The sequence below is a fragment of the Passer domesticus genome, chromosome 8 (assembly GCF_036417665.1).
Source record: "Passer domesticus isolate bPasDom1 chromosome 8, bPasDom1.hap1, whole genome shotgun sequence".
Lineage (NCBI taxonomy): Eukaryota > Metazoa > Chordata > Aves > Passeriformes > Passeridae > Passer > Passer domesticus.
In genome coordinates, this window is record NC_087481.1 from 25,714,637 (window position 1) to 25,738,766 (window position 24,130).

At 59.5% G+C, this 24,130-nt stretch overlaps 4 protein-coding genes across 9 annotated transcripts in view; 2 read left to right on the top strand and 2 right to left on the bottom strand.

Annotated features, from left to right (window-relative positions):
* The first annotated feature begins 21 nt into the window (after window positions 1–21).
* SAR1A (secretion associated Ras related GTPase 1A) lies at window positions 22–4,187 on the top strand. The gene is made up of 7 exons (XM_064429823.1): window positions 22–100; window positions 378–452; window positions 1,212–1,331; window positions 1,761–1,826; window positions 2,222–2,325; window positions 2,809–2,940; window positions 3,529–4,187. The coding sequence occupies exons 2-7, from the start codon at window positions 395–397 to the stop codon at window positions 3,643–3,645; spliced, it is 597 nt and encodes a 198-aa protein (XP_064285893.1). The 5' UTR covers window positions 22–100; window positions 378–394; the 3' UTR covers window positions 3,646–4,187.
* Window positions 4,188–5,379: 1,192 nt separating this feature from the next.
* TYSND1 (trypsin like peroxisomal matrix peptidase 1) lies at window positions 5,380–7,420 on the top strand. The gene is made up of 4 exons (XM_064429824.1): window positions 5,380–6,387; window positions 6,475–6,608; window positions 6,689–6,874; window positions 6,976–7,420. The coding sequence occupies exons 1-4, from the start codon at window positions 5,402–5,404 to the stop codon at window positions 7,185–7,187; spliced, it is 1,518 nt and encodes a 505-aa protein (XP_064285894.1). The 5' UTR covers window positions 5,380–5,401; the 3' UTR covers window positions 7,188–7,420.
* A 688-nt stretch (window positions 7,421–8,108) lies between these two features.
* On the bottom strand, window positions 8,109–14,000 carry SPOCK2 (SPARC (osteonectin), cwcv and kazal like domains proteoglycan 2). The gene is made up of 11 exons (XM_064429834.1): window positions 13,494–14,000; window positions 10,983–10,991; window positions 10,751–10,796; window positions 10,386–10,500; window positions 10,218–10,320; window positions 10,026–10,134; window positions 9,830–9,949; window positions 9,525–9,743; window positions 8,818–8,880; window positions 8,553–8,690; window positions 8,109–8,471 (listed from the first exon to the last, which is right to left on the bottom strand). Exons 1-11 carry the CDS (start codon window positions 13,983–13,985, stop codon window positions 8,326–8,328), a joined length of 1,560 nt encoding a protein of 519 aa, XP_064285904.1. The 5' UTR covers window positions 13,986–14,000; the 3' UTR covers window positions 8,109–8,325.
* A 498-nt stretch (window positions 14,001–14,498) lies between these two features.
* The window catches only part of ASCC1 (activating signal cointegrator 1 complex subunit 1), a 36,241-nt gene continuing 26,609 nt past the window's right edge, over window positions 14,499–24,130 (bottom strand). For 3 of the 6 annotated variants that reach the window (XM_064429828.1, XM_064429829.1, XM_064429827.1), the window contains exon 10: window positions 14,499–14,803. In XM_064429828.1, coding sequence (XP_064285898.1) covers window positions 14,651–14,803 — 153 coding nt within the window. In that variant the 3' untranslated portion in view covers window positions 14,499–14,650. Of the gene's footprint in view, window positions 14,804–15,935; window positions 16,514–24,130 lie in introns of those variants that run through there. The other 3 variants (XR_010367044.1, XM_064429825.1, XM_064429830.1) reach the window with 2 other exon arrangements.

Sequence of the window (24,130 nt, forward strand, 5' to 3'; positions counted from 1 at the left end):
GCGCGGCCGGAAGCGGGCGGGGCGCGCGCTGACGCGTTTCCGGCGGGGCGCTGGCGGCGGACGGGGCTCGGTGGCGGCGGCGGCCCGGGGGCAGCCGGGGGTGAGCGGCGGCGCGGCCGTGCGGGCCGGCCGGGCCCGGCGGGGCGCCCGGAGGGGCGGGGGGCGCCTGGCGGGCGCGGGCGAGGGGCGGCGGCGGCGCGGGGGGTGACACGCAGGCAGGGCGGGGGCGGGGCGGGGGCCAGGCCGCGCCGCCCGCCCTTGAGGCCGGTCCCCCTCAGCCCGCTGGCCCCGCGGCCCCTTCGGCCCCGCTCCCCCCGACCGCGGCTCCCCGCGGGCGCCGACGCTTTGTGACCGGGCTTTGGGGTTTGTCCCCGCAGGCATTTCATTTCCAGAGATGTCTTTCATCTTCGAGTGGCTCTACAACGGCTTCAGCAGCGTCCTGCAGTTCCTAGGTAATGCCTGGGCAGCCCCCCGGGTGGGTTTGGCTCTCCCGCTGGCAGCACCCCGCAGCAGCCGGGGTGAGGGGTGAGGGGCGGCTCTGGCCCGGGCAGGCTCTGCTCAGGGGGCTCTGTACCAGTGAAGGGGCTTTCAGCCGGGGCAGAGACACTCGGGGAGTATTTGGAGGCGTTGGGCTCCCACTCAGGGGTTTCTCCTGCCCTCTGGAAGCCTGAGGGCAGCTGGGCTGTCCAGCCCCAGGCAGAGGGAACCCCATCCTCCTTCCAGAGTGCTGGGTTCCCGTGGAGCTCCTTGCTGGAGGATGGGGTGCCCGTCCTCTTGAAGGGAGGGGAAAAGTCTTTAGGGGCTTTCCTGTGGCAGACACGACAAAAATCGGTTTATGCCAAGGAAACAACGCGCCGTTCCCTGCTTTGTGCTTTTTCCTGGACAACTGACTGCTGTTCTTTTATGAGTGTGTTAAATTTTCACATCTTTTGAGGAGACAGACTGATCCATCTCTGCTGCACTCTGTCCTCTGCTGCTGGGATGGAGCAGAGGAAAGAGTGGGGTACACCAGGAGCTTAGGAAGTGTCCCTCGCTTGGGAGAAGCCTGTTTGGGCTGTGTGTGCTTCCCCGGCTGCCCCGTGGCCGCGCTGGAAGCGTGCACAGGTGGCAGCAGAGCTCTGGGAAGGAAAGGCCTTCCCCAAAACGAGCAGCGTGGCGCTCCCCGTGAGCCCGCTGGAGTTCTCCTCTTGCTTTGCTCCTTCTCCTCGCAGGTTTGTACAAGAAGTCTGGAAAGCTGGTGTTCCTGGGCTTGGATAATGCAGGGAAAACCACTCTGCTGCACATGCTCAAGGATGACAGGCTGGGCCAGCACGTCCCCACGCTACATCCCAGTGAGTGTCCCTTACTGGGAAAAGCCTCTGGCAGGGAAGGCACCTTGGTGGCAGCTCTGCCTGGGGGTTTGGGGCTCTCAGAACTCCAGCTGAGGCTGCAGCTGCACTGTGGCTCCCCAGGCTGAAGTGGATCTGTGTTTTCCTCTCTAGAAATGCCCAGCAACTGGTGTGGCTCAATTAATAGAACGGGGAGATGTTCCTGATGAGATTCCTAATAAAGGATAGTAATTGCAGGTTAAAAAGCTTCAGTGGGAAGCAGGAGAAATTATTTAAATTATTTTCTGCTGCTCATGATTTTGGGAAGCCGCTCCTCAATTCCATAGGAAGTTCAGGGAATTCCTTGTGGGAGGAGCATGTGTGATGCCCAAGAAATTCTGTCTGCCACAACTTCCTTGTTCTCCTGGATCCCACCTGTGTTTTCCATTTCAGCATCAGAGGAGCTGACGATTGCTGGAATGACCTTCACAACTTTTGATCTGGGTGGACATGAACAAGGTAAGGAAAAAATGCCCAAAAAATTGATCCTGATGAGTGTCAGCAGTTAGCAGTGCCTAATTATTTTGTTGCCTGGATTTATTTATGGAACAACACGTGGAAGCAACCTCCTGGCTGTAGGATTGCTGGGAAGGAAATGCTGCCAGTTCATGCCCTGCTGCCCGGGGTATTTTTAGCTGTGGAAGACTCAGATATAATTTAGTTTGGGCAATTGCTGGATTTTTATTTCTGCACTTTCTAGAAGTTTTAAACACAGGGTTTTTTTCCATTCTGTACACAAAGCTATTGGAAGGAAGACACCCTGGCTAAAAAGGCAGCCATGGTTGCTGAGGTTTGGTGGATTTTTCCCTGTGTGGAGATTTCACAGGGCTGTGTTTGTCCCTTGTGTTTTCCAGCTCGCCGGGTCTGGAAAAACTACCTGCCTGCCATCAATGGGATTGTCTTCCTGGTGGACTGTGCAGATCACTCACGGCTTATGGAATCCAAAGTTGAGCTTAATGTAAATACACTTCTCTTCTTTCCCTTCTCCAAGAGCTCTGATCAGCTAAATTATGAATAGCAGCCATCTCTCCCAGAGCTGCAGGAGCCTGGGTGTCCTTGCTCTGGATTGGCCACAGGCACTTGGGTTTAGGGAGGCTCAGCTTGGACAGCAGCAGGAATTTCTGCATGGAAAGGGTGCTCAGGCCTTGGCAGGGGCTGCCCAGGGAGCTTTGCAGTGCCCATCCCTGGAGGTGTGCCAGGAAGGGCTGGAGGTGGCACTCAGTGCTCTGGGCTGGGGACAAGGTGGGCACTGGGTACAGCTGGGACTCCATGGGCTGGCAGGGATTTTCCAGCCTCAGGGATCCTGGGATTCTCCCACAGGAGCATGGAAGCCTCAGAAATGAGCCCTTGTTGGTCAGAGAGCTCAAACAAAACCATTTTCTTCAGGCAGTGACTCCTTTTTCCACATCTCTGCTCAACTCTTGTTGGCTCTTGCACGCAGGCATTGATGACAGATGAGACAATATCCAACGTGCCAATCCTGATCTTGGGGAACAAGATCGACAGACCAGAGGCCATCAGCGAGGAGAAGCTGCGCGAGATCTTCGGCCTCTATGGACAGACCACGGGAAAGGTAGGGAGGCATCCAGACCTTGGGCTGAGGGCTCGCCTGCTGCCTTGCAGGTGGAGCCCTGATGGAGCTGGTGCTGGGGATTTGAGCACTAATTGGTCAAGGTGAATCAGTGATGATGATGGTGGTGTGCCTGGAGGGAGCCTGGGAGAGAGAGACTGTTTGAAAGCCATGGAGTGGTGGGAGGACAAGAGGGAATGGCTTCCCACTGCCAGAGGGCAGGTTCAGATGGGAAACTGGGAAGAGATTCTTTCCTGGGAGGGTGGGCAGGCCCTGGCACAGGGTGCCCAGAGCAGCTGTGCTGCCCCTGCATCCCTGGCAGTGTTCAAGGATCACTGGATGGGGCTTGGAGCAGCCTGGGACAGTGGGACCAGGCAGTGGGGTGGAATGAGGTGATCTTTAAGGTCCCTGCCATCCCAAACCTCTGATGCTGCCCTTTTTGAGGAAAGTTCTGAGGCTGCTGGGATTGTCCAAAACGCAGCACACACACACAGGGCCTGCGAGAGGAGCTCCCTGGACGGCTGTGGCTCGCTGGGCGCTTCCCCGAGGGCACCAGGGGTGCAGGTGTGACTCCTGTTTGGATTTCCCCAGGGAAATGTGCCACTGAAGGACCTGAACGCTCGGCCCATGGAGGTGTTCATGTGCAGCGTGCTCAAGAGGCAAGGCTACGGGGAGGGCTTCCGCTGGCTATCGCAGTACATTGACTGACACTGGCACGGACACGAGTTGTGCTCCTCTGGACTGATCCTCTTCACTTCAGCTTCCTATGGACTTTTCTATTAGAACCTGGAAGGCTTTCCAAGCGCATCCTGGCGTTGTCCAAGAGACTCCTGGTTTCCAGCTGCCCCCGTGGCACAGTGGTGACAGCCCTCTTTTCCAGGCGCCGTTCTTCAGTTGTCCCTGCCCCTCGGGGGCCAGCGGGGCTGCTCCAGCCTGGGAAGGCAAAGCTCTGCACGCTGCAGTGTAACAGCTGAAAAAGAGAGCACGTCTCACCACTGTGCTTAATTGACTTCAAAAACAAACAAACAAAAACAGAAAAGGAAAAAGCAATTATATTTTTTAAAGAAAGTGTTAATGTAAATGGCGTCCCTTCTAACTTTTTAGTTTAACGTTCATCTTGTTTAGTCCAGAGTCTGGTTTAGGGTTTTTTAAAAATATATTTAACAGTATTTAGGTATTTCACAAATTACTGAACCAAGGTATCACGATATTAGAAGTCCTCAATAAACATAGCATTTGGGCTTAACTGAGCTGTAGGGTGGCTGTGCTGTGTCACGCTGACCGACGACGGCGCGGTGCCGTCGGGACTGAGGTGTGCAATCCCAGCTTCTTTAGTTTACAGGGATTTTTGTTTTTCCTACTTGTGGAGGAGCACCTGGTGCGGGTGCTGGGGGTGGTGTGCAGTGGGAAGGGGCTGCCTGGTTCCCCCTCAGGCCAGACCCTCCTTGAGGCTCCTCTGGCCACGCCATCAGTGTGAACCACGGAGCTGTTTTGGTTGCTGTAGCATGGAAGTGTTTGACGTTTGCATATCATGAGGTGATTAATGTAGACTAAACCGGTTTCTTTTATACTCTCAACGGACTTTTTTTTTTTTTTAATCTGAAGTTTCATTGCTGTCTGGCACTCATTTTCAGTTCAATAAAGACATGTCTTTCTCCTCCGAAGGGGCAACGAGCCTCAGTCTGGCTTGGTGTTTGCTGGGCCTCGGGGCCATCAGAACACCAGCCACAGAGTTCCAGAGCGTTTGGACAACGCTCTCAGGCACAGGGTGGGATTCCTGGGGCTGTCCTGTGCGGGGCCAGGAGCTGGACTCAGTCCTTGTCTCTTCCAAGCAGGATATTCCGTCAATGATTCCATGGTTCTGTGACCTGCACGGTGCAGCCAGAGAGGGAAACTGAGGCAGGACAGAAGAGCCGCTTGCCTCTGGGCTGGCAAGCAGGGAGAGCTCATGGCTGGCAGGGGCTTTGCTGTTGGTGTAAGGAGCCCAGACAGCCAGCAAGGGGCTGGGGGAAAACGGGGACTGGGCCTCGGCTCTGACTCCCGGTATTCGGGGGGATTTTGGCTCTCCCAAAGGGACCCTCCCAGTCCCGGAGCCTCTGTTGGAAATAAAGGCTTGGGGCTCGTTTGTGCTGCGGGAGCGGCGGGCAGCGAGCGTGGGCGTGGGGTGTCGGGGCCGAGGGTCCCGGCTCTCCGAGGGCAGCACGGCTGGAGGGGCGGCTCCGAGCGGGCATTCCCGGTGTGCGGGGGCCGCTCCGGGCGGGCATTCCCGGTGTGCGGGAGCCGCTCCGGGCGGGCATTCCCGGTGTGCGGGCCCGGCCCGGCCCGGGGCCCCCGCACCCCCCGAGAGGGCCCCGCGGGGGCGTGTCCGCCACGTGCGCGCCCCGCCCCAGCCAATGGGGAGTGCGCGGCGCGGCGCGGCAGCCAATAGGCGCGCGGGGCGGGCCGGGGGCGGGGCGCGGCGGCGATGGCGGCGGCGCCGCCGTGCTGCGCGGTGCGGGTGCGGGGCGCGGGCGATGGCGATGGCGGCGCGGGCGATGGCGGCTGCAGCGGGCTGGTGCTGTGCCGCCGCCCCGCGCTGGTGCTCTGCCACGCCGCCGTCTTCGCCCCGTTCCTGCGCGCCGGCCCCGCCGCCTGGGCGCGGCCCGGCGCGCTGCCGCCCGGCGCGCTGCGGGCGCTGCCGCGGCTGAGCGTGGTGCTGCGCGGCGCGGCGGGCGCGCTGCGGGAGCTGGACGCGCGGCTGCTGGCGCTGGTGCCGTGCGCGCCGTTCCGCCGGGCGCTGCAGCGCGGGCTGGCGCGGGCCGAGCCGTGGCGCTTCGGCGCGGAGGAGGCGGGCAGCGAGCCGCGGGCGCTGCCCTGGTTCGCCTGGCTGCGGGTGCCCGCGCTGGACGCGCCCGAGGGCGGCTGGGCGCCGCGGGCCAGCGCCGGCTGCCTGCGCAAGGGGCAGGCGCTGCTGGCCTGCGGGTCCCCCTTCGGCGACCTGTGCCCCGAGCTCTTCCTCAACACGCTGAGCCGCGGCGTGGTCAGCAACCTGGCGGGCGAGGAGAACGCCCTGGTGCTCACCGACGCCCGCTGCCTGCCCGGCACCGAGGGCGGCGCCGCCTTCGTGCCCTCGCCCGGCGGGCCGCGCGTGGTGGCCGTGATCGCCGCCTCCTTCTGCTGGAAGGGCGCCGAGTGGGTCGGGCTGACGCTGCTCTGCTCGCTGGCCGCCATCCTGCGCAGCAGCGCCGCCGTCCTGGGCGAAGCCGGGATCGCGGTGCCGCCGGTGCCGGCGTGGGTGGCCGCGGTGCCGGCGAGCAGCGGGCGGGACCCGCTGGGCTGGACGGCGCTGGTGGAGTGCGGGGCCACCTGGGGCTCCGGGGTGCTGCTGGCACCGAGGATGCTCCTCACCTGCCGGCACGTCGTGCAGGCCGGAGCCCCGCTCCGTGTGACAGCGGCGGCCGGCCCCGGCCAGTGAGTGCGGCTGTGCCCCCCAGCCTTAACCCCCCGTCCCGAGCCTGCGTGTCCCCCGCCGTGACACCTCGCTGTCTGTGTCCTTAGGGATGCCGCCGTGCTCGGCGGACGCGTGGTGTTTGCCACCGAGGAGTCGTCCCCCTTCGACGTGGCCGTGGTGGAGCTGGAGGAGAGCGTGCCAGGCTTTGTCCCGCCGTGCCTGGCCAGCACCTTCCTCCCAGGTGAGCGCCGGGGGGACGCGGGCTGTTGGGCCGGGGCCGCCTCGCCCCCTTGCACCCACCTGCTGCCTCCGCCGTGCCAGGAGAAGAGGTGAGCGTGGTGGGCTTCGGGGCGCTGGGGCCGGCGTGCGGCCCCTCGGTGACAGCGGGCATCCTCTCGGCCGTGGTGGCGGTGGCCGGGCGCCCCGTCATGCTGCAGACCACCTGCGCCGTGCACGGCGGCTCCAGCGGCGGGCCCCTCGTCTCCTCCCGCAGCGGCTCCCTCATGGGTAAGCCTGGGGTGTCCCCCAGGCAAGTGTGGGGGTCCCATGGGTGTCCCCCGGCCGGACCCCGTGACGTGGGCCCCTCTCCCTCCCTCCCTCCCCGCCAGGCATCGTGGCCAGCAACACACGGGACACTGCTGCGGGGGCCACCTACCCCCACCTCAACTTCTGCATCCCCATCACCGTCCTGCAGCCCCTCGTGGCGCGCTACCGCCGCACCGGAGACCCCGCTGCCTTCGCCGGGCTCAACCGGGAGGGAGAGGGGGTGAGGGCGACTTGGCAGCTGCACCAGCGGCCAGGACCCCCCAGCAAGCTCTGAGCCCCTCGCGGGGGGCTGGTGCCAGGGACCGAGGTGCCAGGGGTGGGGCTGCCCCATCCCCTCTTTGGCTCAGGGGTTCAGGGCCCAAGTGCCTGCAGTCCACAGGGCACCCTGGGGCAGGGGATATGGCACGGTGCCTTTGACAGCTGCTGACAACCCCAAAATGGGGAGGTTTGGGGTCTGTATTACTGTTGTATTTTCTCCCTGGGGCCATAAATGCTGTGAGTTGAGGCCCTGGTGTCCCGTGTGCTGAGTGGCTGCAGGGAGGGGAGGGGAGGGGAGGAGTGGAGGCTCTCACTGGGGTGTGGGTTGGGTTCTGGGGGGCAGGTTGGTCCTGCGAGGGATATTCTGGGTCAGGGATAGGATTGGGTTGGGTCTTGTTTGGGGTTGGGGTAAAGCATGGGGAGGGAGGGCAGTTCCGCGTCCTTCCACGGCTTCTGCCCCTGTGAAAAGGGAAGGTTTGGGGTCATGGGGAGGGTCAGGAGCTGGGGAGGGGACACGTCCCTGGGGAGGGAGGCAGTTCCACCTTCATGGCAGCAGCGTGCAGGAACCAAGCCGAGGGCACTGACAGTGGGGCACTCGTACCCCAAGCTGCTCCCCAGCCCCGCTCCCTGCAGGGCACAGCACCACAGCACCCCTGCCCAGGACAGCCCTGCGGGGCCGGGGGAGGAACGGGCGGGCGAGTGTTTGACACAGCACGGGGTATTTATTTCACAGCCGCTACACAACGCCGGGGCCGGGGCAGCCACGCAAGCACAACATGAGGGGGGATGCGGGGAGGACAGGGGGCAGCTTATCTATAAGGGGGTTTCTTGTTATTTTTTTTGTTTTTTCCTTTTTTTTTTTTTTCCCACTTTTATTAGCGCCATTTGCCCGGTTGAAGACCACGCAGCAGCACACTAGGCCTACAAGGCTCTACCCAAAAGAAAAAAAAAAAAAAAAAAGCTCAAATTCGCATGAGAGCGGCCCCCCCGCCCCGCTCGCCCCCTCCCCGGGCGAGCGCCCCGTTGCCCCGTCCCACACGGGACCGGAGGGGGGAGCACCCACCCCATGGCACACCGGCAGCGGGGGGCTCACGGGGACCCCCGGCTGGGGGGCTGCCTCCCGGCCGTGCCGCCCACCGGGCTCTCCTGCTCCTCTACCAGATGTAGCCGCCGTCGTCGCCCTCGCCCGCTTCGCCCTCCTCTTCCTCGCCTTCCTCGCCCGCCTCCTCCGGCTCCTTCTCCTCCTCGTCCTCCCAGCCCACGCTGCTCCCGAAGTCTCCCGAAAACCCCGTTGCTTCGTCTGGAGGGGCGAGCGGCAGAGGTTGGGGGCGGCCCCGGGCTGCGGCCCCGCGCCCAGGCGGGCAATGCCCGCCGCTCTCACCGCAGTCGGGGCTGCCGTGCCCGCGGGTGCCCGTCAGCTCGGCCCCGTGCTGGTCCACGCACCAGCACTCGCCGCCGCCCGGCTCGCACTGCGCCCGCCGGTAGTAGCCATCCTCATCGCAGCTGGGGATGAAGGTGCCTGCAGGGAAGCCATGGCCCCCCACCCCCCCAAAGACGTGCAGTGCCAGAGCCCCCCGGGGAGATCCCCGTCCTCATCCCAGCGTGGGGCACTGCCGGGGGGAAGGGCCCTGGGGTGCCCCACTCACCCAGCTTTTTTTTGGTTGCTTCTTGGATCTGGATCTTCTCCAGCTCCCTGAGACAGGGCGGCTCTGCAGCAACGCCACATGTTGCTCTTAGGGCGGGCACGAGGGACCCCTCATCCCACACAGCGTGTGCCCCCAAACCCACAGCATTCATCCCTGTGGTGTGCATCCCCCAGAACTCCACGTCCCCCCATGGAGTGCATCCCCCAGACCACAGAGTGTGCATTGCCCATGGGGTGCATCCCCATCATGTGCACCCACCCTGGCCCATGGAGTACACCCCCAGCTCCACAGTGTGTATCCCTCTGGCCCATGGAATACATCCCTCAGGATGCACACCCCCCTTAAACCAAGACGTGCTTCCCCATGCCCCACAGCATGCATCCTCACCATGGTTTCCAGCCCCTCCAAACCCTGTGGTGTACCTCTCCCCCTAAGGCAAACATCCCACAGCCACCCCAAACCCACAGGAAGGGTGCCCATTACCCCATGACATACATCCCCTCATGGTGTACATCCCCCAGTCCCGCAGCATGGGATGGATCCCCCCAACCTCACGAGGCACAACCCCGATCCCACAGCATGGATTCCCCAATCCGTGGCATGCATCCCACAGGACACAGATCCCCCAGCCCCAAGGGGTGCATCCTCCTGGCCCCGTGCTGTCCATCCCCGGCCCCTCAGCACCATGTCCCCCTGTCCTGACGCACTTTCCCTCCAGAAGCAGAAGCACCACTCGGGGGCGGAGACGCGGCCGTCCTTGGAGGTGTCGCAGGAGTTGAAGAAGGCGCGGATGCACACCTCGTACTTGTCCAGGTTGATGGCGGCCAGCTCGGCCGCCTCCAGGAAGAGGTCCCCGCTGGTGTCCAGCCGGGCGAACATCCACCCCACCGCCTCCTTGCAGGTGGCCGCCACGCTCCTCTCCAGCGCTGCAGGGCAGGACGAAGCCCGTGGCTGCCCGGCCCCCCCGGGGACAGCAGCCCACGTCCCCTCCCCGTGTGGCAGGGACAGGTACCGGAGGTGGGGCTGGCGGGCAGCCCCCCGGAGCCGTTCTGCTTGGCGTTCTCCCGCAGGAGCTGGAACCAGTCGCGCAGCCGGTCACCCAGGTCGGCCAGGTCCTGCCCGGTGCACAGTTCTGGGGGGTGCAGCGGGGCAGCGTCAGGCCGGGCAGCGCTCGGGGACGGTCCCCCGGAGCCCCGCACCCTGCTCACCTTGCTTGCTGTCGCCGGCAGGGCTGTGCGGGGTCGGGCAGGGGCACTGCCCCTCGCACCGCACCGTCAGCTGCTTGCTGGCCAGGCACGCCTGCTGCTCCAGCTTGCACTGCGGGGCGGCAGCGAGGCGTCGGCGGGGGGACACGGCGGGGACACGGGGCCCCGTCCCCGCGGCGCTGCCGCCGTCCTTACCGCCGAGCTGTAGGTGTGGCCGTCGGAGCCGCAGACGGCGGCCACCGGGGCGGCGTGGCAGGGCTTGCAGCCGCCGTGCGCCTTGGGGCCCAGCGGCTTGATCCTGCGGGGCGAGAGGTGCTGAGCCCCGCCCGGGCCGCTCCCCGCCCCGCCCGGGCCCGCTCCTACCTGTGCTCCAGCTTCTTGCGGCTGATGCACATGGCGCGCTGGTAGCCCTGCGCCACGCACACCTTGTGCCGGCTGCACTTCACCTTCTGGCACGGGTCCTTGGTGGTGTCCAGGGCTGCGGGGGGACAGGCGCTGGGGCAGGCGGGGAGCCCCGGGGGAGCCCCGGCCAGCAGCCGGCCCGGCACGAAGCGCCATTCAGCCGCAGCTGGGCGGCCGCCTCGGCACCGGCTGCTGCCGCCCAGCTCGCACCCCCTAGCACCGCTCCGGAGGGGAAAAAGCCGGGGGTGCAAGCGACCCGCCCCGACCTCCCATAGTGGCTGGCACCGAGCCCACTGAGCTCCATCCCAAACCCATCCCAGCGGTACCTTCATCCCCGGGCTGGTTGTCCTCCCAGCTCTTGATGTAGTCATCCTGCGAATTGGGGAGAGCCTGCATGAGTGCAGGGGGCGGGAAAGGTGACACCGGGCCAGGCGTGCCATCAGCCGGCTCGGGGCCAGGGGTGCACACAGCCCCTGGGCACCCCCACAGCGGCAGGGATGGGGAGCAGCTCCCCCCACAAGCGGGGTGTCACCCCCTCGGCAGCCCCTCCAGGCTCACCTCCACCTCCTGGCGGCACGGCAGCGAGACGGCCCAGCCGGCACCGACAGAAGAAAAACAGAGAGAGAGAGTGCCCACCGTCAGCCCCGGGACAGCCGAAGCCCCCGGCCCCAGCCCACAGTGACAGCGGGGCACCCCGACATTCCGGTGCCCAAAGCTCTGCCCTGGATATCACTGGCACCGACCATCAACGTGCTCCCCCATCCCTGGCTCTAGACCTGTAATCCTGGAGGAATTACACAGGACAAAGCCTTCCCCCATCAGCCAGCTGGGAAAGCCAGGGAATATAGATGGAAATGGCATCGGGTGGAGGAAGCCCTTGGGAGCCCAGCGAGGACCTCAGGGGATCCCCATGGTGCTGCCACCCCGGTTCTCCAGCCGTGGGCCAAGATGGATGTGGCTGCCTGGGGAGGCAGGGCTGCTCCCGCAGGACCCCGAAAGCATCCCGGGGGTGTGGGGGAGTAGCAGGGACTCAAACCCGCCCACCCCACGGGACGCTCCGGGGTGAGCTTTGCCACAAGGCAGGAGCATCCCTGCCGCCCTGGGGAGGCTGGGCAGGGTTTGGGATGGCAGCAGGAAGCGGCGGCACGGGAGGCAGCTCCGGAGGGGATGTCTCGCTCCGGCACCGCAATCGATAGCCGCGCTCCCGTGCCGTGATTGGTAACACTGCGGCGCCCGGCAGCTCCCTGCGGCGCGGGTCTCGCCCGTGCATCCCCCTCCGGAGCTGCTCGGTCAAAAACCCCACAAATCCACGGATTTGCTTATTAATCCAACCTAACCGCCAGTAGGGCTGCAGCCCCCCCAGCGCGGCAGCCGTGCCACGGCAGGGTGGGCCCGACGTGTGCTGCCAGCGCCCGGGGATGGGCATCCCTGCATCCCTCCTCGGCCCTGAACCCCCGGGGGTGGGCATCCCTGCATCCGTCCCCTGCCCTGAACCCCGGGGATGGGCATCCCTGCATCCCTGCTCGGCCCTGAACCCTGGGGATGGGCATCCCTGCATCCCTGCTCGGCCCTGAACCCTGGGGATGGGCATCCCTGCATCCGTCCCCTGCCCTGAACCCCGGGGATGGGCATCCCTGCATCCCTGCTCGGTCCTGAACCCCGGGGATGGGCATCCCTGCATCCGTCCCCTGCCCTGAACCCCGGGGATGGGCATCCCTGCATCCCTCCTCGGCCCTGAACCCCGGGGATGGGCATCCCTGCATCCCTCCCTGGCCCTGAACCCCGGGGATGGGCATCCCTGCATCCCTCCCTGGCCCTGAACCCCGGGGATGGGCATCCCTGCATCCCTCCTCGGCCCTGAACCCCGGGGATGCTCAGTGCCATGGGGGCACATCCACAAGTGCTCCCCTCGAGCACCCACAGCCATCCAGGTCCCAGGTGCCCAGTGCCAGCGTTGGCCAGCGGGGGTGTTGGGGGCAGGGGTCTCCAGGGGAGGAATTTACACCTTTGCACCCTCGTCCTTGCTCTGCCCCCCAGCTGGTTTATTTCGGGGGTGGTGCCCCCTGCCCTGCGGTGGGCACACCTTGCTTGCCATCATCCACCCATCCATCCATCCATCCATCCATCCATCCATCCATCCATCCATCCATCCATCCATCCATCCCCTCCTCGCTGCCAAGGTGAACCCGAGTGTGCATCTGAACAAAGACCACAGGGGCTGGCTCGGGGTGTGCCCCCTCCCTGCCCGGCTGCTGCAGGTGTCCTGGGTCTCCCCAGGATGGGGCTGCAGCACCGCGTCCCCCACCCTGCAGGACACGAGCAGGAGATGTAAAACGAGCTCAGGAAAAACCCTGACTGCCCCATCATTTTAAGGGCTGCAGCTAAATGCCATCGAGGCTATAACAGCGAGGGGTGACAGGATCCCGAGCCCGGCGTGCCAGGTATGCCAGCGCTCCTCCAGCAGTGCCTGCATCCTCATCCCCCCTGCCTCGCGTCCCCCACATCCCCAGGGTCACCACCCGGCCCCGGCTGCGGCACCGCGCGGGGCTCCGGAGACACCCGCGGGGCTCGGGGAGCGGGGTCCCGGGGGATGCTCGTGCCCTGGCACGGGCTGGGCTGCCACCGAGGCTTTCGAGCCACCGCAAGGGGCGGGCGGGCCCTGCCTGCACCCCCGTGCGGGGCACGGGGAGAGGGCGCAGAGGACAGCACCCCCGGTCACCGGAGAGAGTCGCTTTGGCACCAAGCCCTGGCCATGGAGGCATCGGCGTAAGCCACGCAGCTTTGGCGTCGGGCGGGGAGGCGGCGGCGCTGCCGGAGCCGGTGAGCATCCCCCGGGTACCGGGGCCGCGGAGCATCCCCCGGGTACCGGGGCCGGCAGCCGCCCACGGCCGCGGCGGGATGCGGGCACCGCCGAGCATCCCCGTGCGCCCGCGGCGGGGCCGAGGCCGGGGAGGGTCGCGCTGCGGCAGCCGCAGCGGCGGGGCGGGAGCGCGGGGAGCGCGGGGAGGGGGCTCCCGGTGCCCGGCAGCGCGTCCCGCGCCCCCCGCCCCGCTGCCGGCGCGGACTCACGTCTCGGAAGCGGTTCCAGTGCTTGATCCTGCCGCCGTACTGGGAGATGGACGAGAGCCACTGCTCGTCCTCCATGAAATTGCCGGGGCTCTCCCCCGCCGCAGCGGGCCCGGGGCCGGCGGCGGGGCCGGCGGCGGGCCCGGGGCCGGCGGCGGCGGCGGGCAGGAGCAGGGCCAGCAGGGCCAGCAGGGCGCGGCGCCCGCCGCAGCCCCGCATGCTGCCGCAGCGCCGGGGGGAGCGGGCGCGGTGCGGAGCGGTGCGGTGCGCACGGGGAGGCGCCGCCGGCGAGTGCGGCCGCGGGGCGGCACCGGGCGGCACCGGCGGGAGGGCCGGGGCGGGGCCTCCGCCGCGCCCGCCGCACCTGCGCGCCGACACCGGGGCGGGGGAGCCGCCGGCACGGCTCGGCACGGCTCGGCACGGCCGCAGCACCGGCCCCTTCTGGCCCCACCCTGCACCCTCGTCCTTGACCCGTCCCCGGCCCGCGCCCCTCATCGTGCGCCCCGCATCTCCTGCCACACCCCCGTCCTGAAGTTCTCGTCCGGCTCTCCTGGTCCCTACCGCGTCCCCATCCTCCATCCCCGACACACCCCCTTCCCGCATCCTCTGTCCTGCATTCCTGATCCGTATCTGGTCTCATTCCACATCCCCCACCCTGCATCCCCTGCCTCGCCCCTGTGCTGCACCCCTCATCCATGGTCGGTACCGAGTCCCCATCCTACATCCCCCATCCCCCATCCCCATCACATCTCCATTCTGCATCCTTGGCTCCATCCCACATCCAATGTCCTGCAGCCCTTGGTCCCTGCCAGGTCCCCATCTCACATCCCCCATGCTGCATTCCCTGTCACATCCCCATCCAGCACCAGTCCTGCCACATCCCTCATTCTTATCCATCATGCATCCCCCATTCCTTCCACATCCCCATCCTGCATTCCCAGTCCCTACTGCTCCCCCATCCCACAGCTCCTCATCGCTGCCATCTCCCAGCCTCCAACCCCTCTCCCTGTGATGCCCACACTGTGGTGCCCATTCCTTGGCCATCCCAGCACAGCATTTTAAGGGCTCCAGGGAAGACTCCCCACTATCCCAAGGTTTTTGCTTTTGGATTTTCCCCTCTTCTCAGCGGGGGGAAATCAGGGCAGGCGACAAGTGACAACTCACCCCAGCTGCAGCTCCTTCACAGCTTCAGCTGGGGATGCCACAGCGCACATCCAGCTTCTCTTCTCCCTGCCAGGATGCTCGGGATGGGAAGGATAACTGCCAGCAAGCCCCAGTGATGTCAGGCAAAAGATCAGAATCCTTAATTCTGCCTGGGGAAGGAGGTGTGAAATGAATTTTGCTGTGCCAGGCTAGAGCAGCGGGATAAGCTGCTTACCAGCGAAATTCAACCAACTTCCCAAAGAATTGTCACTAAAACATGTTTACACAAGTGGGAAGAGGAGGAGTATGCTCCAGTTGTCAAAAACCCGTGTTTGCCTCAACTTCTGGGTGAGAGTCGTTAAGAACTCATCAGGCAGAAGCTTCCCAAGGTGCATCTCCCCTTTCCTGGTGGCTGCGTGAGCAGCTCCCGGGTCTGTTCCAAAGAGATTTGCCAAGTACCTCTTCAGGCTGGCGGAAAGATGACAGCAACTGGTGTTAAGTGCTCTCAGCACCTCCCTGTGAGTGCGTGCTGTGCTCTGCTCCCCGAGGGAACCGTTTGGAAGGCGGCTTTTGGAGAGCACAGAGGCGTTCTGACGCCAAGGAAAAGGACACAAACAGCCCAATGGCTGTAGCTGGGTACAAGCAAGGGCACCCAGCAAAAGCACAGATGATTTGATTGCCTGACAGGCAGGCTTGAAAGCAGACAGGCAATTTGGTCTGGGAAACATAGACAGCAACACATTTGGGGGGGAAAAGAATAGCAATCCCAATTCCCGAATGACTCCCACTGCTGTTTGTGCATGGCCAAACAGCCAGCTCACTCTGGAGGGAGGAAATGGGGTGAAGACCTCTTAGAAATGATCACTAGGACATGTGGAGCACCCCTATCCCTGGCTGAGACACTCTCCACCTGTACCACAGCATGATTCCATATCCACAGAAGAACCAGGAATGGGCAGCAGCACCTGTTCAGTTACAAAACACCCAAGCACCAGCACCTTCCATTTTCCAAAGCGTTCATCCTAGGGCAAGCTGAAATCCTGTGTCGCTATTTTTACCAAACGTGGAGATTTACAGGAAAAAAACAACGTTGTCTTGAGATCTCTGAAGGATTCACAATGGAATCAAAGAGCTTGGTGCTGCTTTTAATGGAGAAACCACCTACAAGGCATATGTTTTTTGCCACGCTCTGAAACGGTCACTGGAAAGAGCTCTAACCGTCAGTGCTTTCTTATTATCATAGTTATGTGCTGTGCTGGAAGTTTAATTACAGGAACTATCAATGCAACAGGAGATAAACACTTTGCTTTTGAAGGGAATTAATTTATTTGGAGATCTACATCACACAGGCACGCTGCTGGAGATCCAAGCAATGCCTGACCTCAATATCGTTAAATCGTGCTCCGGCAAAGCTCTCCTGGATTTTAAATACTTATTTTAAGAACAAACTTCCTTCTTCTGAAAAAAAGCCACATTTCAACACCAGCAATGCCCCAAAAGCCCCAGTTCTATTGTTTTCTTGGAAAACCAGCAATCCACAGACATCAAAGAGGCAACTCTGTGACGTTTTGGGGAAAGGAGGAGGAAGGCAACCCCGAAGAAGAGGGCAGTGGGAAAAGCTGCAGGGAAACGCCACGGTTCCCATGCCTTGGAGGAGTCAAGAGGCATCCCAGCTTGGAGTCCTCAGGTTCCCATTGAAGATTCATGTCCTGTAAAACCTTTCACTGAGGGATCATGCACAGAGCAGACCCCCTACGGCTGCCTCAAGAGAAGCACAGCTGCCCAGATGTGGCGTAGTAGCCAGAGGCGTCCGAGGAGAACCTCTGGGAGAGACGCACCGAGTCCAGCTGCACCTCCCCGAAGTGGAAGTTCTCAAAGAGCTGAAAGGAAGAAGAAAAAAAACACACTTGAAGGGCAGCAGAGAAAGGGAGCCAGCAGCTGGCCCAAGGCTCTCTCGCAGGAGCTGGCCCTGTCAAAAGCCTCTCCTCACAGACTGGTTTTGCCTTTAAATCAAAGTGTTCTTTAGGTTATTTTTCCCACTAAAGACTGTGAACTCTTTATCTACAGCAGCAGCTGCTCAAACCTGCCCTGCTTTGCTGCCTGTGTCACTGAGGGAGAGTGGGGAGGCACCACTGCTCTGGAGGCACCACCCCCGGGTGGCTCTGCAGGGGCAAGGTTTGAGGCCAGGAAGTTTGCACCAATCCAGGCCACAGGATGCAGGACTCAGCTACAGCTCAGTCCTAATTCAAAGTAGCAGGCTGGAGGCACAAGGCTCCTCATCCCAGCACTGACCCCGCTTTGTTCAACAAATCCGTCTTTGTTCGGCGAAGACTTGAGTGCAAAGGAAGGAAAGCAAGCCAGCTCCGGAGCCCGGGGGGTGTGGCCCTGCCCATTAATCCAACCCACGAAGCAGACGAAAAAAAAATGACATCAGAATTTCTTACAAGAAGTTATTGCTGGAAAAGCCTGGCATCCAAGCGCAAAGTGCTCCTCCCGTTCCATTAAGCAGCAGGAAATTGCTCTACCTGGGAACATCAGCTGTGCCTCAGGAAAAGCTCCTCGGTGGAGATGCTAATTTGGAAGCTCTGTTTAACCCGAGAGCTGTGAGGCACTGAGAACCTGAGCAGTGACTTCTCCCCACCTTGGAGATTTCCAAAATGTCCATTCCATCTGTCTCCTATTCAATTTTCTATCTGTCTCTGCAGGCGTGGGCTTGAGGCAGTCCCACAGCCCTTCCTGCCCTTTACAGAAGGCAAGAAGGAAAGCCAACACATTAATCCTCCTGGAGCCAATGGTGCATCAATTCCTCCATAGAGGGACTGACTGAAATCCCAAATAACTACTTAGCATCTGAAAGGCTGCACTTCACCTCCTCCAAAGAGGCATTTGGCTCTGCCTGGCACTGATTTGGGCACAACTGCTCTTTTGTTGTTTGTCCCAAGAGTATTCTATACCCTTTTTTCCAGAGGAGACCAGCTAGTTTTCTCTCAGGACAATTCCTGGCTTAGCTGTCACTCCACAAAGGAGAAGAGCCATAGGGAAAGTGACTCCCTACCCATTTTGGGGCAGAGCAAGAGACCCCAGGGCAGCAGCGTGGCCTCAAGGGACACTGTGAGTGGTGGCTCCACGGGGTCACTGCCCTAAAGAAGAGCAGCCTGCAGAAAAGAAGCTGTGCTTTTCCTCTCAAACCGGGAGAGGAGGAAAAGAGAGGAAGAGAAATGACGACAGCCACACAAACTCCATTTCATACAATTAAAGATTTATACAAGAAAGATTAATTATGTTCCCAAAACCCTGCGTCTTTCATGTTGGAAGACTTAGGATAAAATGTCTCATTAATAAGAGATGGCAGTAAAAAGGGGTTGGTCACCTTTCTCTTTGTTTTGGCTGACCTCAGAAGGAAGGATGGTTTCCTGCTCCTCGGGGCTCCCTGCAATGCTCTGCCACTCACCCCAAAGCTTCACACCTGTCCCTGTCACAGTGGCTGCTCACACTGTCACTCCTTCCCATCACAGAGCACTCCCCACCCAGGAAAAACAGAAATAACCTCTCTCTGGATTCCTAACAGAGTGGCAGGTGTGCTGGGAAGCAAGGAGTACTCGGGTTTGAAGAGGGCCCCCTCCAGTGCCTAAAGGGGCTCCAAGGGAGCTGGACAGGGACTTTGGATGATGGAGTCATGGGACAAAGAGGAATGGCTTCCCACTGCCTGAGCATGATTCAGACACTGGGAAGAAATTCCTCCCTGTGACGTGGGGAGACCCTGGCACAGGGTGCCCAGAGAAGCTGTGGCTGCCCCTGGATCCCTGGAAGTGCCCAAGAGGAGGCTGGATGGGATTGGAACACTCTGATCTAAGGTGTCCCTGCCCATGGCAAGAGGGATGGAACGGACTTCAAGGTGGACTTTAAGGTTCCTTCCAACACAAACCATTCCAGGATTCCATGAAGAAAACAAATTAAATTGTGGGATGTGCCAGACCCATCAGCAGCGCCAGAAGTGAAACTTTTCCACAAAATAACCAAAGGAAGAGTTTTGTTTATGCTATTGCTGCACACCACAACCCGTTTTTCTTACTAAACACATGTACTTCAAAGCAAAAATTAGTTAATGAGACAAACCCTCCCCGAGCCCCTCTTCCCTCACACAGCCCCAGGCATGTCACAGCAGAAGGATGACTGGGAAGTCCCAGAAGACACTGCCCAGGTCAAGGGCCCTCCATTTGTACACTGCCAGAAGTGCAGCAAAGCCATTGTACCAAAGCACTTTGTATTCCCTTGGCTTTTTTAAGATTCACCACCTCCCGTGTGTTCGAGCAGCTGTGTGTTTCCCAGGGAGGAACGCTGCTAGAACTATTGATTTTTGGTAATGTGGCTGTACTTTCTGAGAGTAAACATGCTACAAGATTTAGAGGACAACCACAGACACTTTTTTCTGCTCTTGTTTCAGGCTGGCTTCTCACCGATGCTCCTGTGCTCCCTGAGGCTTCCCATGACAGAAGCCACCGGACACCAGACACAGAGATCACTGCACATCTGAGACCTGCCTCAGGCAGTTGGAGAGAGGCCCCTCAAACATCATCCTCAGCACCTCTGAAACACCAGGAATCCTCCAAGACCTCTGGAACACCAGGAAGTGGCTTCCCATCACGAAAGCATCCTGAGCTCGGGTCCCTGGAGACTCAGAAGAGATTGCAGAGAGCCAAGCCTCTGCTTTTGACTTTCACTTCTATTTATCTTGAGGAGAAGCCAAGCAGAGCCAAGAAAGATATTTATAACTCCCCCCTCTCCCCAGCCACCACGGAAACGCTCTGGTTTCGGAGGAGCCCTGGAGCACAGCTGATGAAATGCCTCCTGGGAAAGCATCTTAGCATTTTTTATTCTGCACCAGGGAAGGAGGTACCTGGAGATCGCTGCCCTTCGGAAGCAACCGCTGATAACCCCAAGACTGGCTGACTCCTATTCCTTCCCTATGGCTGCCAAGGGCCCACCTTTCCCTGGAGAGGCTGCAGGGAACACGAGGAGATGTGGATCAGGAGCAGCCAGGAGGGAGGCAGGGGAGGAGAAAGGCACTCGCCCGCAGAGCCGTGTCATTTGATTGGAGTGGGACGCGAGGCTCAGCAAAAGCACAGTAATTCTATAAATCCAAACATGCCAAGGGATTTATGTCCTCGATGCCCAAGGAATAAATAAGAGGATGGAGGCTGGGATTTTTTTTTTTTAAGTATTATAAATGAGAATGAACCTGATGGAGGTAAAGGTCAGCTTACAGAATCAACACCACACATGCAGTGCAAGCTACTAACTCCCATCAAGGGAATAGCACTTAGAGGACTAAGTGCCCTCCATCTCCCTGCTGCCTTCCCAAATTGAATTAGAATGGAATAAGGAAAGAGCATTGTTAACTTTTAACCCCAGACCCAGCACCTCCAAGCAAACGCTCCAGGGATGTGCCCTGCCTTTCAAGGCACAGGCAACGCTCAGCAAGGATGCCTGCATCTCCCATGGGGACAGAGCAGTGACAGCAGCAGCATCCCAGGATCTGGGGGGGATGGCACAGACTACAGCCACGCTGCCCTCCCCAAAAGCCGTGAGTTCCCAAGAGGAGAGAACTGGATGATGGATAACCCGTATTTTACAGGTCAGCCTGCAAACTACCGTAGGCTCAAGGGTTCCTCTCCCTCCCTCTCCTGTCCTGGGAACTGGGTCCAAGGACACACCACTCAGGTCATGATGAAAGGCAGGCAGCCCTGTGGTAGCTCCCAGAAAGCAAGTTTTCCTCCACTTCTCCCCCCAAAGTCGTTTATCCTGAGTCAGGAAAAGCCAGCAGCACCACTGTCATTTCTGGCACTGCATTTTCTCCCATTTAAGACAATTCTGTTCAGATGCTGGAAGCCCTTCTTCCTCTGAGGTCTGTTCCCCTCGATTGCCCACAAATTACCCAGCAGACCTCCCCTGGGATGAGACAACCATTTTCTGAGGGAAGACAAGAGGCTGAAGACTTGTTTTGGGAGAGAGAGAATCACACATCAAACTGCTCGCTCCTCGCAAACCTGAGCCAAAACTGCTTGTACAAACTTCAACCCCTAAACCACAACAACTTCCTTATCAAAGGCAGAGCAGCAGATCAAACCCAGGATGCCTCTTTGCCACGTTTTCTTCCCCTTTTTAAGCCTGTGAAGTAGGTTTTGCTGAGGCAAGGAGGAGGATGCCTCTTCAATGAAGAAGTTACAACAGGCGCCTAAACGATGTTGTGCTCCCAAGCAGGGGTGTTTGTCAAGCTGTCCTCCTCGGGGGACTCGCTTCCCACAGACAACCCTGCTGGAATGAGACAGCACCTCTGTGCTCCAGCCTGGGAACAACAGCAATAAATCACAGCTAATCCACAGAAGGACAGCAGCGATGTGTTTCAGCTCTGGTTATGAAGAGCGGAGGTGCCAACGCAAACTGAGGCTTTTAAATCACCTGTCACAGGCTCAACAAGCATGAGAAATATTAATGGATTCGGCTGGAGGAGCATGGGGAAGTGGGAGGACAAAGGAAGTCCACGGAAGGGAAGGGAGTCAGAGGTATTTAAAACTTCCTTCACGTAATCTTTGGCTTGCATTCACGCTGCCTTGGCCTGGATTTTGCCACTACCATCAGGATTATTGATCAGTTTTTAAAGCCTTACGTCGTTTACAGTAGTCAGCCAAAAAAAAAGACCCATCCTGAATTAATAAAAAGTCCAAGCAGCTCTGCTGAGAGCCTCGGAAATGCCGAGGGAGCAACAACTCACTGCAATGCCTTGCAATTAAAAATTCCCACTAACAAGCAGAGATACCATGGATAAAATGGATATGCACACACACACACACACCTCTCCCTGGACTGCAGGGAGTTCTGCTGTGAACTCCAGCCCCAGAAAGCACTGCCTTAGGGCTGGGCTATTACAGATCAAGAGTACAAAACTGTCCCTGGTGACTCAGCGCTGTGTCGTGTAATGTCATTAGCCTGTGACAATCCACCTCACAAACCCCACTGCTCTCGGCAGGGAGCTGAGGGAGGGTCCAGTTTTCCACGTCTGGAATGAACACAGAAATCAGCAACTTCAGGGAGGCTGAGACGAAGAGGCTCGTAGCTCCAGGAGCTTGTGGCTGTGGATGAGCTTGCTGTCATTCCCACTGCATGGTCCATGCTGAGGATGGGATGCCAGCAATCCCTCCTCTGCTGTTTCTCCTGTGTGGAAGACATTTATCCACCCAGGAAGGGTGTGAACAGCCCGAGCACCACTGGGCTGTGCCTCGATGGTAGAGCACGTGCAGGAGGATCCTGCTGACAACCCAGTGCTGGGAATCGGGGTCTGGCAGCTGATGGCAGTGCATGGACAGCTCCAACCAGGAGATCAAACAGAGGCTTTGGAGGAGCTGGAGGCTTTTCAGCTTCAGCTGCTCTGCACAAAGTGACAACACTCACCAGCTCGCCCGCCAGCAGCAGAGCCCCAGCGTGTCCCCACTGGGAGCAGCAGTGAATGAGGGAACAGGCTGGGAAATGCAGGAGCTTTCTGTTGGAAATCAGCAGGTTACGGTGCTGATATCCCCTCTGGGGAAGGGCAGGAACAAACAAAATGCCAGGCACCCGCTGACAAGCATGGAGAAAAATTAAGCAGCATTTCTGAAGAGGTGCCTCAGCACAGAGCAACAAAACCTGTTTGTCTGCAGACTTTCTGCGCTCTCCCCTGGAAATTCTTCCACCTCGCAAGGGGTGATATATTTGAATTAAAGTTTGTATAACATGTCCACAGCTTGGGATGGAAAGCACTGGAGAAGAGCAGAGAACAATCACCCTTCCAAATCATCTGGCCAAAGCACAAGGGCAGATCCCAGGCCAGACACAGCAGGAAGGCGCCGACTCCTCAGCACATTGCTGGATTACTGACACCAGCACCAGGCAAAAAGGACTGATGGAGGAAATGGCAAAAACGTGGAAAGATTAAAAATCTTAAACAGTTAAATTCTGGAACATGAAGATAACACTCAGAAACACTGATGGACTCTAAGAGATTCCACTGAACTCCAGCAGACTCTGTGCATCTGAGTTCCTCTGATTAACCTCCTTTGCTGCACAAACCACAGCCTCCAATTCTGCCTTTGGGATCCCACCTACTTGTTTAATGTACCTCAGTCCTGCAGCCTCCCACACAGACCTGCCAGGACCTCTCCAGAAGGCTGTTATCTCCACAGCTGCCACAGCTCCCAGGCTGCAGTATGTGCTGGCAGAGCTCCTTCTTCCTCATCCCAAAAAATTCACCAAACCCCGTCCCAGCTGTGACCCAAACTCCCCCAAACTATGACAGACAAGCCCCAAAGCCCTTTGTGGCTCCCAGAAGATGAGACACAATCAGGCAAATTGTCAAGGCCTGGGGAGTTTGTTAAATGAGTAGATTATTTTTCCTTCTATTTTTGACTTTCAAAATTTTCTGCAACAATTTGGTGCCAAAAAATGAAATACCTGATTCCCGTGTTATTCACCCTGGACACCACTCCACCAATGATTATCTGTCAGAGGTTTAATTGTGCTTGGAAGCTTGCCAGGAATAATGCACGAGAAGCATAGGAAAAGCAGGCAGACATTCATCCAGAGAGGCAGCTCTTCCAGGCATTCCCAACCTCCTCCCCAAATTAGCAACTGCTTCCTTTCCATGGCTTTTTAAAGGATGGCTGACTGGCCATCCAACATTTTCCAAGACTGTTCAGGTGTTGCAGTCTTGGTAAATGTTGTGCAGAGTCACAAGGGTGGAAGATGGGCAGGAAGGACAGAGAGGGCGGTTGTCACCTGGGCTGTCCCCACCAGCACCAGCCACAAGGCTGCAGATTGTTTTGTTCTGCAAGTGTGCAGCTGGCTCTGGAGTGTCTCTCCATCCCCAATATAGCATCCAGTCCTTCCACAAGGAACAGCCCTTCCCCTCTCCTTTTCTTCCAGCCTCTGGCAAGATTTAAAAGGCAGCAGCAGAGACCTTTTCACCTCATCTCCCTTAGGAAGAATAAAGCAGGCAGACTTCAGGAGGGAGAAAATCTTGTGTCATAAAAGTCCCAGTGGCCTCTCTCTTGGGAGATACCCAAGTCAGGGCTATCTCCTCTATGACACTGGAAAATCCCTTACAATTATATCACTGGTGCAGTTCCTTGGAAACAACATAACCATCTCTCTCTGGCAAAGTACCACCAACATAAGAAGCAGCAGCAAGTTCATGGAGAAAGATCCAAGGCACATGATGGGAAGTTTCCTTTTTATATTTTTACTTCCTGAGCCAAAGTAAATGCCACATAAATGCCAAGAAGCTCTTGGTACGTTCACAGATGCCATCTCATGGGTGTTCTGCACACATTCCATGTAGGAATCATGAAGTGACAAACTGAAGAAAGGACCAGTGAAGGTTATCAGCTCCACCATCCTCCCCTTCTCCAAGGCAGGAGGAGCCTGGTGGTGGCAGATCCTGGATTAACATCTCTGCTCCCTCAAAA